This window comes from Melanostigma gelatinosum (assembly GCF_949748355.1).
Source record: "Melanostigma gelatinosum genome assembly, chromosome: 2".
In the NCBI taxonomy this organism is placed as follows: domain Eukaryota; kingdom Metazoa; phylum Chordata; class Actinopteri; order Perciformes; family Zoarcidae; genus Melanostigma; species Melanostigma gelatinosum.
The window spans coordinates 10,089,450-10,101,746 of NC_136635.1; the positions used below are offsets into that span (position 1 = coordinate 10,089,450).

General features: G+C 42.3%; 1 protein-coding gene across 2 annotated transcripts in view; it reads left to right on the plus strand.

Moving 5' to 3' along the window:
• Positions 1 to 151: 151 nt before the first annotated feature.
• Positions 152 to 12,297, plus strand: part of itsn2b (intersectin 2b) — a 30,086-nt gene continuing 17,940 nt past the window's right edge. The window contains exons 1-9 of one of the 2 annotated variants that reach the window (XM_079292245.1): positions 152 to 380; positions 7,759 to 7,824; positions 8,540 to 8,635; positions 8,930 to 8,993; positions 9,279 to 9,466; positions 9,703 to 9,963; positions 10,639 to 10,735; positions 10,881 to 11,017; positions 11,740 to 11,803. In XM_079292245.1, the coding sequence (XP_079148371.1) occupies positions 7,818 to 7,824; positions 8,540 to 8,635; positions 8,930 to 8,993; positions 9,279 to 9,466; positions 9,703 to 9,963; positions 10,639 to 10,735; positions 10,881 to 11,017; positions 11,740 to 11,803 (914 nt within the window). In that variant the 5' untranslated portion in view covers positions 152 to 380; positions 7,759 to 7,817. The remainder of the gene's footprint in view (positions 381 to 7,758; positions 7,825 to 8,539; positions 8,636 to 8,929; positions 8,994 to 9,278; positions 9,467 to 9,702; positions 9,964 to 10,638; positions 10,736 to 10,880; positions 11,018 to 11,739; positions 11,804 to 12,297) is intronic. The other variant, XM_079292246.1, reaches the window with a different exon arrangement.

Consider the following 12,297-nt stretch of genomic DNA (forward strand, 5'->3'; position numbering starts at 1 on the left):
TCTCTCTCCCATCGGCTCTCCCATCATTTGTTCTCCCTCCCATCTGTTCTTGTGTTCCTCCCTGTCTCTCTCTCTCTCTCTCTCTCCTCCCACTCGGTGGACGGTCAGACGTTAACAGCCACCGATCACTAGTCGTCAGCCATGTTGTTGGTGTGACACACCGAGCTGTCAGCAACAGGTTTTTCTACTCTTGAGCAACAAGGACTGCTAAACGTTTAACATTTCTTCCATAACACTGCTCTCCTTGGACAACAACGCTTCACAGTGTCCGGGGACACCGTCCAGAAGTAGTGGATGATAACTTCAGAAGCTCGGAAGTTGATGTTTTGTGGCCGTTGTGAGAGAGGTACGCAAGCGAAACTGCTTGTCTAAGCAAGAGTGTAAGTTTGATGTTGTTATTTTAATGTTTCCGTAGATTGATTTTAGTTTCCGCATACGCTTTTTGGACTATGTAACGTTACAGTTCCGTCTGTTCATTTTTTCTTTAGTTTTGTCTTCTTTGATTCAGTGAAATCTATCTTTGAAGGTGATGCTACTCAGATGTGAGGTTAGCTATAGCTAAGTTATGATTTCATTAGATGTTTGGTGTGATCGATAACTATACACGGGCAGTTTCTTGGTGCCTCTGTAAAGTTTGTTAAGTCTCAGTCTCCTAAATCCCTCTCGGTTCAAACGAGTTGAGCAGGTTGCATTGCAGGCAGGCAGGTCTGTTGGTGACAAGTGATCCGGGAATGTTCCTCATACAGATTGAGGTTCAAGTCACTTTGAGGTTGTTAATAAAGCAATCTGTGGTTCCCATTAGAGAAGCAGTGCTCGGTTACCTTATATTGGAGATGTGACTGATTTTGGGTTGTCCCATAGTGGGTCTCTTGTTGTCTTAAGTGGCATAATCAGAGCCACCAGTGAATAAGCATAACTTCTAACATCATTACAATACAAGCAACACAAAACATTGTAGGAATCCACAATACTAATCTCTTTAGTCCGTATTTAAAAAAATATAATGATGTACTGGGTTTTATTTTGTTGTAATACCACCAGAGGAGTTCACTACTCTATTGGTGAGGCTTACTGCTGACACCCAACAATGCTAATGTATCACCCAATTTAGACCAATTAAGTTCCCCTGACAGCATTTACTCAGGGAAATAAGCACAAATGACCTAATGTTAGAAGTAAAACAAAAAAATGTCTGTACTAAATCTTAATTTTATTTCATTCTGCATTTTCGTACGCAGCACGCTGATGCTTAAAAAGCTATGCTGTCAAATGCAGCCGCACACAATGAATGCACCATCGACATGAGCAGGTGTGATGTTGACGTCCATTCCAATACAAGTGCTATGGTGAGATATGCTGACTGAAATTATGTAGCCTTTCAATATTTATGCGACCATGGAGCAATTTTATTACAGTGTTTCCTTGGAAATGAGTATTGGTTTAGTGACACGGAGAGAATGGATGTTCCAGTACAGTGGCAGGATAATGATTCAGTTGGATGGGCCTGATGGGAGATGATGCCACCAGTATTCAAGCCAGCAAAACATTGCAACATCGCCTGACCTGAGTGTGGTGGTAAAAAAGAAGAAGCCATAAATGAAGAGAAACACCACACTTCCTCAGAGTGTTTCTCTTCATTTATGGCTTGGTTAGGTTGCTCAGACCTCCCCTCCTTCAGTTGTACTTTACATTACAAACATTGTGTTGGTATTATTATGTTTGCGTTCGGTTGAGTGTAGTTGTGTGTTATTGCTTTGACACACACAGTGATATATTTACAGTATAGCTAAGAACAGACATTGAAGGCTTGGCAAGCTGCTTTTATGCAGCTGAACATGGCTTTCTTTATTCTTCTCCACTTCACTGTAATTATGTTGTTATTGAATGACAGAGTAATTAAAACTGACCAACCTGGTTTTGATCTCCATGTTCACAAACTTCCCATTGGTAGAATTATCCTCAAGGTAATTAACGGCTGCCAGCTGAGTGTCACCTCAGGCCTTTCTGTGGAGGGAAAGGTCAGGGTTTCTGTGAACATTATTATAACAGTGGTAATACACACAAACGCAGTACTACCAGAAGTATCCTGTCGTAACCCTTGTTCCCGTATAAAACATCAATCTATCAGAGTACTCTTACCAGTCCTGTCATATCCTTCTGATATATGAACATATCAGGGTGGATTAAAGCAGACTGAAGGAGGGAGAGGCATGCCTTGCCTCTTAAGAAAACAGAACACGGCAGCATTGCAAACAATGTTAATCAAACCAAATCTGAAACACTCTGAATGGCCTTTGCAGCACTTTCTCGGTGTATGAACGCAACTGGTGGACTGGGGTGTTTACGGTGGATTAGATGGGTGCCTTGTGTGGGAAGCAGACAGAAAAAAATAACAACACAAAAGAGGAGTGAGTGATAATGGATAGCCAAAGGACTAGCATGGGTAACTCTACTGTACATAGAAACAAACGCACACAGAGAGGGGAAGAGTCATCGGGATGGAGATGATATCACTGGTGTGAGGTCAGCGAGGCGGCTCAAAGTCGATGATTTCATAGAATAACAGTCTGCTTGTTTCTGAACAGAGTAGTGATGAGGACAGTCAGGGTCACACAACTGGAAGAGTTAAGGGCAGAGGGACAGACAAAGATATACGATGACACACGAGGAAAAAAAGGACTGTCCAACAGATAAACAGGGAATGAGGAAGTGGAGGGATTAAGAGAGGATAAACGGTTTATTGTAAAACATCCTTTCCTTAGTCTCATCCATCTCTGTCTGGTTCTTCATTGAATTCTGAATTGACTTCTGTCAATGTAAAAGCATCTACTTGGCAGCAAGGTGCCATATAGAAAGTGCACATGAGACAGAGCATAAGGGACAAACAGACAGACATACAGGGTTCAAAGCTGCTCCTGAAGCAGCTAATGTCAGGGCCAGCCGGGCTATTTATCCAACAGTTTTCAGTGTTGTATAAACTCACGGAGAGGCAGAAACGACCCAGTCTTTCAGCAGGAACTGAAGTACAACTGAAGGAGGGGAGGTCTGAGCAACCTAACCAAGCCATAAATGAAGAGAAACACTCTGAGGAAGTGTGGTGTTTCTCTTCATTTATGGCTTCTTCTTTTTTACCACCACACTCAGGTCAGGCGTTAATTCAGCATTAAGTGGTTCACATTGACTTTGACAAATAGTTCAACACAATCAACCTTTAGACCAACAAAAATGTGCAAGCTGAAAGACGTTTGCAAATTTCCTTTGTTGTTAATGAACCATGCACTCGGGCTAATTAAAAGTGACCGCACAGCATTGCTTTGGACCAACAAGCCATTTTCACAAAAGGCATTTTGACTTGATATAGCAGGAAAACCGCAGGTGTGATAAATAATACTGCACATCCTTTAGCTTTACTAGTTTCAGAGCCACGCTACTGTGTATTCTGGCTCACAAACAAGGCTTACTGATGCACTTAAAGCGAACAGAATCATCGTTAGCGGTATTGATGACACCTGTGCTGGTCTGATAGTCTTCTCACCTGTTCTGTGCACAGTTAGACCACATTTACACCTGGTGATTTGTGTAGGCTACATTACCTGGGTAACAATATCTGATCTGGGTTTTATAAACACATTGTCTTAATTCTGCCCGTATTGTGATTTTATTCTAAATATGCAAATGATGCCGAGCTGGTGGACAACAAACATGATGTATCTCGGGTCAAGGCAACAAAATCATGGACAGAAGTCATTCATTATTAAATCGATAACGAAGAGCTGTTTTTGTAAACGACATGTCGGGACATAATATGAGTCATATGTCTGTTGTCTATTCAACTGTGACAACAGTTATTATGGGACTACTGTGCATCTGTGGGCACCAGGATGGATTTACACAATTTCAACATTGGCCCGGACCTTAAAAAGTAAGAAAACACAGTGCAAGACTTATCAAACTGCACTGTACAGATCTAACATCAGGAACCCTCCAATATTGTACAGAAATCCCCAAAATGGACTCCAAAAAACATGTATTTATTTGATATTGTGCATCCCCATACTGTAAATTCAATGCAGCGTCACACAATGGTATTGCTAGAGCTGGATGGAAATCAAAGGCTTGCTTGCAGTTGCCTTACAAGGATGTAGTGTCCTCTCTATACAGTATGTTTTTAAATGGTTTTCTCAGCTTAAGAAAAATGCTCAGCCAATTTGATGATCATGCAAACCCTTGTGTGAAAAATGAAAAGTGTAGTCTGTAAATGTATAACTTAAGTCTCCCTTTCTATGGTGCCGACTGTAACGCTATCAAAACAGTGCATCGGGCTTTCGTTCCTGTCGCCTGCAGTCTGCTTTACAGCCTTGTTTTTAAGAGGTCCTGCAGCACAGGTGACGTGAACCCTCAAAGGATTTGCATGAGGTTTGCAAAGCTGAGTCTATCATTGGAGTCAGTCACTTGTGCCAACCAAGTCAGTAGTTCAGTCGGTCAGTTGGTCAGTCAGGTAAAATCAGACTCCTCTGTGTCTCTGGAAACAGTAAACCTTAAAGCCGACAGTCCACTGCTATCTTTCACTTATTCATCATTCCTACAGGGTGACATTACCAGAGATCACACTCCATGACTCGAGCCGGACCAATACTGAATGACTGATGATGTCGGCTGATTATCACTCATGTCATGTTTTGCAGTGTAGTGCAGAAAATAGTTTGAGGCCAGAATTATGTATTCACTGAGTTCATGGCTGTGGTCTTTTTCCAACTAAATAATACATATATACTTCACTAAATGGTAACCTGACTTCCTTTTTTGCAGTCTTGCTATATCTGTGTTGGGACTGCTGCAAACCTGACATTCTTAATCTATATGTACACACAGTCATAGACTGCAAACAAAGGATGAGGGCAGAATGAAGTGAGGATAAGTACAGGAGGACTTGACCCAGGTGGAGTGAGGTGGGAGAGCGACAGATGGCATGCAGTGGATTAGCCCTCCCTTGCAGTTTTCTGCCCTTGTGAGATCATCGACAACACCCCGTTCACAAAAACGACTCACTTTTCCTCTCCCCCTCTCATTCTGTCTCTATCTCATTCATGTTTTCTCGCTCATGTGCACATATCAGCAGACAAAATCAGTGATCAGCCATCTAGCTTCCTAAAAATCACTCGTCGGTTCTTGCACTCCCTCCGTTCCAACCCTAGCTCTCACTCTGGCTCATATTTTCTGGCTCGTCAGAGCTGACCCTCTGCCAAAGTCCACGATCGCGTCCTGTGAACTGACGTCTGACGAGGAAATGCCTGTGTCTGTGGGTTACCGGGCAGGAAGTGTTGAGAAGAAAGATTGGAATTTCTTTCCTCCTTTTGGTCCTCCCTCTACATCATGTGAGGGTGGCTGGCTGATGGAGGAAGCACGCCAGTAATGAAGTGACTGTGAAAGCTAAAGAACCTACATGATCGTCTGATTCACAGTGTCCCCAACTTTGATGCATGGGAATACTGTCAGCTGGTTTTGTTGTTGTTCGATTGCATTCATTTAGTTGTGCAGTAGTTTAGTCCTCACAGTACAGGTGGCCTTTGGTTGTCTGTCCTGTATTGAAGCAAAGCTTTTTTAGATCTAAACAAGGTCGTTTTATGTTGGCTGTATTTCAGCACAGTGCTGTAGTCACAGATGGGACCTGAATGTGCTGGTTTTATTCGTCAACAACATTATACGCCCATGTATGTAACATTAAGTCTAGACACAAAGTCTAGCACATTTACCGTGTTGTGACCAACACAAGCAATGTTTAAAAAAACTGAGTTACAGAAAATGTGGTCTAATCGCTTGACATAAAATACAAAACTTCAAAGTAATAAATCTTAAAATTTCTCTCGCTGACGAGTTAGCTGGCTCTTTCATCAGACTTGTTAAGAAGTGTTAAGAAGTCTATCACTATTGTAAACGTTATCTAAGAAAGCACTTAATGTAGTATTTAATCACTTAAAGCAGGGGTCTCAAACTCCCGGCCGCCACGTCATTTTATGTGGCCCGCGAATCCGCCAGCACAAAAAAAAAAAAAAATCTCTTTTTCTTTTTTTTTTTTTTTTAAGTTAGACTTTATAATAAAAATATCCCCATAGTCGAAATTATGAGATAGAAAGTCGAAGTTATGAGATAGAAAGTCGAAGTTATGAGATAGAAAGTCATAACTATGATAGAAAGACATAATGATGAGATAGAAAGTCAAAACTATGGTAGAAAGTCAAAATGATGAGATACGTAAACACAGAAGCAGCTCTTTGGCTGGTTACTGTACATGTGACATGGAAATATATTGCGAGTACATTGAAGACTACTTTAAACGTGGCTTTAAAACACATGAAATACTTCATGTGGGATTGTGCAAACGCACCCTTGAAAGGATTTTAAGCATTTAACAAAGTTATTGTAATAACTTGTCTTTGATATTTTCTTTAACAGTTTGATCTTTGATAGAGTAATGTGGGTTTCTTAACCCTAAATTAAAAGGATTTAAGTTATAACAACAGAAATGTGCTTAAATATATGTTTACATTTATATAACTGCATGTACAATATTTTTACACTTGAATAATCAAATGCAAAGACAGTTATTTACCAATATGTTAGGAGTAGTTACATTTACACAGTCTTACATTTACAACCGGCCCTTTGAGGGCGACCGTGATGCTGATGTGGCTCGGAGTGAAGATGAGTTTGAGACCCCTGACTTAAAGCGTACGAACCGTAACCTTGCAGTCTATTTGGGCCCTCCCACCACGCAGAATAGGTTCACGCGACAGCAGCTGGATTCCCACACTTGCTTTGCATGTGATTGACTCAACAAGCATGATGTAGCATACTTTGAGAAAGGAGTGGTCAATGGTGACGGGAAGGCGGGTTTAAAATCATTTAAATCTTTGCTGCAAAATGCGACCAGTAGGATGCAGTAGGACGTCCTGGTATTGTTTGGCATACTGCATTTGACATGCATACATTCTGGCAAACTAACTAGTACGGTAGTATGGGTATTGGAATACAAAGATGGTAAAAATATTTAAATAAACTTGCTTAGCATCATCATGTTACCATTTGCCTTGTGGTGTAAATGCTTTCAATTGAAGGTTCATCAGTGTAGCTTGTGTAGTGTTGGTATCTGGCCACTACCATGGGCTGTGTGGATAGTATTGGAACATGTCCCAGTAGTTTAAAAGCTTTGGGACGAGGCCAGAGTGCTCCTGATGGAAGAGAACAGGAGGAGCTCTGTTTAACTCTGCTGACTGACCAGAATATCTCTCTCTCTCTCTCTCTCTCTCTCTCTCTCTCTCTCTCTCTCTCTAGCAATTCTCTCTCTCTCTCTCTCTCTCTCTCTCTCTCTTTAGCAATTCGCTCTCTCTCTCTCTCTTTAGCAATTCGCTCTCTCTCTCTCTCTCTCTCTTTAGCAATTCGCTCTCTCTCTCTCTCTTTAGCAATTCTCTCTCTCTCTCTCTCTCTCTCTCTCTCTCTCTCTCTCTTTAGCAATTCTCTCTCTCTCTCTCTCTCTCTCTCTCTCTTTAGCAATTCGCTCTCTCTCTCTCTCTTTAGCAATTCTCTCTCTCTCTCTCTCTCTCTCTCTCTCTCTTTAGCAATTCTCTCTCTCTCTCTCTCTCTCTCTCTCTCTCTCTCTCTCTCTCTCTCTCTCTCCCCCCCTTCCTCTCAGTGACTGTCCTGTCTTAGCTGCAGCTGCAGTATTGACTGATGACTGGGCTGTGACTGTGTGTTTTGCAGATGGCTGCGAGCAGTAGCTGAGGACACCACCAGGAGTTCCCCCTCTGCCACCTGCAAAGATGAATGGTAAGACCACTGCAGCTTGTGTGTGTGCATTGAGTGCTGTGTGTTATTTTTGGCTCTGCAGATCGTCTAAGCCAACACATTGATAGTTCTAATACATCTGTCTGAACACACACTGTGTCTGTTAGTGTTTCTTACGGTTTGTATGGGTGAGGTATCATAGAAGCTCCAGTGCCGTTTTCTGGACCAGTTTACATTTAGTACCATCGAAAATTATTTTCCATATTTCGACACCAGCTTTGTTTATGGTGCCAGTCACAGGAGTAAAGTTACCGAAACTGTGTATGCGTTGTTGTTATGAAGTAAGCCGTCCATTCACTGCGTCTGCTGATGGACCGCGGAGTGAACACTCGTGTGCAGTCAAGTGTTGTTCTGCCCTCCTGTCTGAACAAAGTGACACAGTAACAGTGCGCTTCATTATCACTTTGTCAATATCAGTGCATTCCCAGCTCCTGACGGCCACTGAGGCCTCAGGGTTTTCGCTCTCTCGTGCGTGTGTGTGCACCTGTTTTTTTTTAAATGTCATAAAATGCTTCTTTACTTGTTTGTAATCCTGCTTGTTTGCTTTGCTCAGACATACGTGTTTTCCGTGTGTACTTGTGTGATTTATTCAAACAATGAGAAGGTAAAACAGCCATGGGCCTGTTCCAGGAGCAGGTTTGCAGAGTAGAATAAGATTTCTTCTTCACACTTTGACATTTCTTCTGTTTCTCTCTAGGTGGCACAAGTGTTTGGGCGATCTCTCCACAGGAGAGGGTCAAACATGATCAGATGTTTGACACCCTCTTCCCATCGATGTCTGGCTATGTCTCAGGTATGCACACTAATAAGTCATTTCCCTGCCAGTACATTTCACAATGCAATTTTACCAGGACACGTCCATTAGCTGTATAAAGCACAGTGTTTCCCAATAATACTCAGGCAAATGTAAATATAAGTAGCTCTGAAATGAACTCAATATTGTTGGCATGCTCGGGTGATTAAGCAGGCACAACAATGCTGTAGATAGTGACGTTTTGCACGCAGACACATATTTCAGCTTTGCATGCGAAGGAATCTCAATTTTCTTGTGTTTCTCTGTTTCTTCCCTTTCTGTCTCTTTCTGTAGGGGAGCAGGCAAGGAAGTTTTTACTCCGATCGGGGCTTCCTGCTTCAGTTTTGGCTGAGATATGGTGATAAACGCACAGACTTTCACACACTCGCATTTTTGAGCGACTCTGCAAGTTTTCACTGAAATCTGTACTTGAAGCACAAGATCTTAACTGGTCTCTCTCTCTCTCTCTCTCTCTCTCTCTCTCTCTCTCTCTCTCTCTCTCTCTCTCTCTCTCTCTCTCTCTCTCTCTCTCTCTCTCTCTCTCTCTCTCTCTCTCTCTCTCTCTCTCTCTCTCTCTCTCTCTCTCTCTCTCTCTCTCTCTCTCTCTCTCTCTCGCTCTCTCTGTTTTTCATTTTTCTCTCAGGGCTCTGGCTGACATGAATAAAGATGGGAAGATGGACAGGTTGGAGTTTTCCATCGCTATGAAGCTCATAAAGCTAAAACTCCAGGGTACACAGCTTCCCGCAGCACTGCCAGTCATCATGAAGCAGCCTCCAGTGCCTGCTCCCAGCCTCACTAACCCCACCTCATTATTGACCAACCCAGCCTATGGTACAATCATATTATTATTATTGTTGTTATTAACTCTCCACAATGTGTAATTTGCTTTAACACAAAAATATATGTGAAGATTAAAATATGTAAATGCATACACAAAAAGCTCATTTGGGGGATTTTAACAACTACTGACAAGCGAAGTGTATCTGACTGTTTGCACACATGCATTTTGACTGCTGTGTTATCTGACTGGTTTTCCTATTGTGTGTGTGTGTGTGTGTGTCCCCCAGGTATGGCTACTGTGCCTAACATGTCCATGATGACCGGGACAAACCGTGCAATGTTTACCCCTCTCTCAATGGCATCCCCTGGACTCTCACCTTTGACCCCAATGATGGGCCTCACCCCTTTGGTTCCTACAGCAACAGGCCTGAGCCCTCTAATGGCCTCCACCTCCTCCAGGCCCCTGATGCCAACCATGGGAAGTGCCACCTTGCCTAATGGCACCATTGGAATTCTCGACCCATACGCAGCTGGAGCTTTGGCCCCTGGTACAGATGATCTTCATTTCTCACTTTTAGTCTCATGTCTGGTTCAATACATTCATCTGTCCTTCCTGATTTTCACGTGCAAGTTGTTTTATTTTCTCTGATGCCCTACTCTGAGAGTCAATATCGTATATATGTTTGCAGCAGAGTGCAGATGATGAAATATTTCTGGGGGAAAAGCAATGATTCTGGTCTGGTTTTGCAGAGTCCGGTCTCAGTGTCTCATCTCCATACAAATAGCCTCCTCGTCCTTGGCAAGCTTGGCTGGATGGCACTATATTACTGACCCGTTGTAGAGCTCCCCTCCCATTTCACTCTTTCTGAAACTCTATAAAAAGCATCAAGAGTTTGTGGTTTAAAGCCTACCATTAAATGTCATCATGATATCTGGCGCTACTGATTAATCGTCAAAATCGTATGAGTGATAGTCGACCAAGAATTTCTTGAGTCTTTTCCACTCCTTGTTCTATACGTGTGTAACTGAAATGGGCATCGTCTGAAGATCTGTATATGCATTGTCTGGAAGACATCTGTAAATGTCTGATGCCTACTATCAAATAAAGAAATTCAAAAAAAAAAAATAATAATAATTTCTTTAGTCGAGGACAGCCCTTATGATATCACAGATAATTCTATGAAAGCATGTAATGGATGTGTGTTTGTGCTTTGTGTTGTCAGGCCTACCTCGCTCTGCATCCCCCTATTCCTCTCCGCTCGGACTCTCCTCTTCTGGTATGAACAAGGCCTCATCCATGCTGGACCTGGGATCTATCAGGTAACACACGCACACACACAAAAACACACGCAAATTTAAGCAATTTCTCCAGTGCTTATCTTTTTGAAGTGCAAAAACACACTGGTGCTGCTGTAGTTTGTTGCATTCAGCTCGTATTTATGTGTCGCCTGTGTTTGTCTTTCAGCTCCGCTTCCTCTTCCCCTTCTGTGATGTCTCCCTTGGTTACTGTTCCCAACGACTGGGCTGTGCCACATGCCTCCAGACTCAAATACAGACAGCAGTTCAACAGCTTGGATAAACACATGTCAGGATACCTCAGTGGTACGAAGTGTGTGTGTGTGTGTGTGTGTGTATGTATATGAACATTAAGGTGGTCATACAAAACCAAACTGCCTGGAATGCAGGCGTGGATGTTCATGAACATCAGTCCCTCATGATTTCATAACGATTGTCTCCCTCTTTCCTTCTGTGTGTGTCAAGTCTTAACTAACTCTAAGGAAGTGGAGGGTGTTTCTGCCCCAGATGTGAGTGCGTTTAGACACAGTGGCAGTTTCTCAACACACACACAGCCAAGTATGCACTTCTCGCTCTGTTACTGCTGCAAGCCTTGTTGGACCGGTTCTTTTGAAACACCCATGACACATATACACTCACTCACTTCAGTCACACTTACAGATCATTTCTGCAAGTGTGACTTTGCACATTATGTGCATTCTAGCACATTAAATACATTACATGAATCAATTTTCTGAGCTCTTGGTCGAATCTCTTTGCAGATTAAAAGTTTCTCATTTCCTCAGTCAACATCAGACATATTTTACACTTTTATTAAAACATCAAGAGGACCTGGAATTATTCTTGGAAACCAGCTGTGTTGATTTACGGGACTGGCCTCTATGTTCACCTGCCACATTTTAGTTTAATGAGTAAATGGGCACATACTGTACAGCCCCTAACACACACCCTTGACCCTTTCCTTCCTCCACCACACCCACACATCTGGGTTATACAGGTGTTCTGACATTTGTCACTCTTGTTGCCAGGTCAGCAGGTGAGAGGTGCCATGGCGACCACGATGCTGACTCAGACACAGCTGGCTTCCATCTGGTGAGAACATCTGTTTGTTTGTGTGTACATCTCCTCTTACTGCTACGTGTTGTGTTCAAGAGCCAAAGTCAGGTTTGACTGCTAGACATAAGAAACTTCATTCCACTGTAGCTTGTATGACGATAGGCCTTTTGTTTGTTGTGGAATTATTTGTTTCCAGGTCAAGGCTGCTTTTAGTATTGATTACAAGGAAATGATATTGGTTATTGTGAAAGTTTGTGTGAATACTGTACCTCTGCTATGATTTTTCTGGGAGGTGTTTTAACTCCCGAAATCCTTTTTGTATGCAGTTGTTTCCTGTAACTGTTCCCTTTAACTTGTGCCTCAACTTATAAACTGGACTGTCAATGTAGATCAGAAGCAGCTGAGAAGTTTAGTTGCTAACCTTAACTAGAAATGTGAAAACAAAGAGTTGTAATTATGTTGAAGGCCTTCTCTAATGGTGCAAGATATTTCCTGGTTCTCAAAAAGTACCTTCCTATCCTGTATGTGAT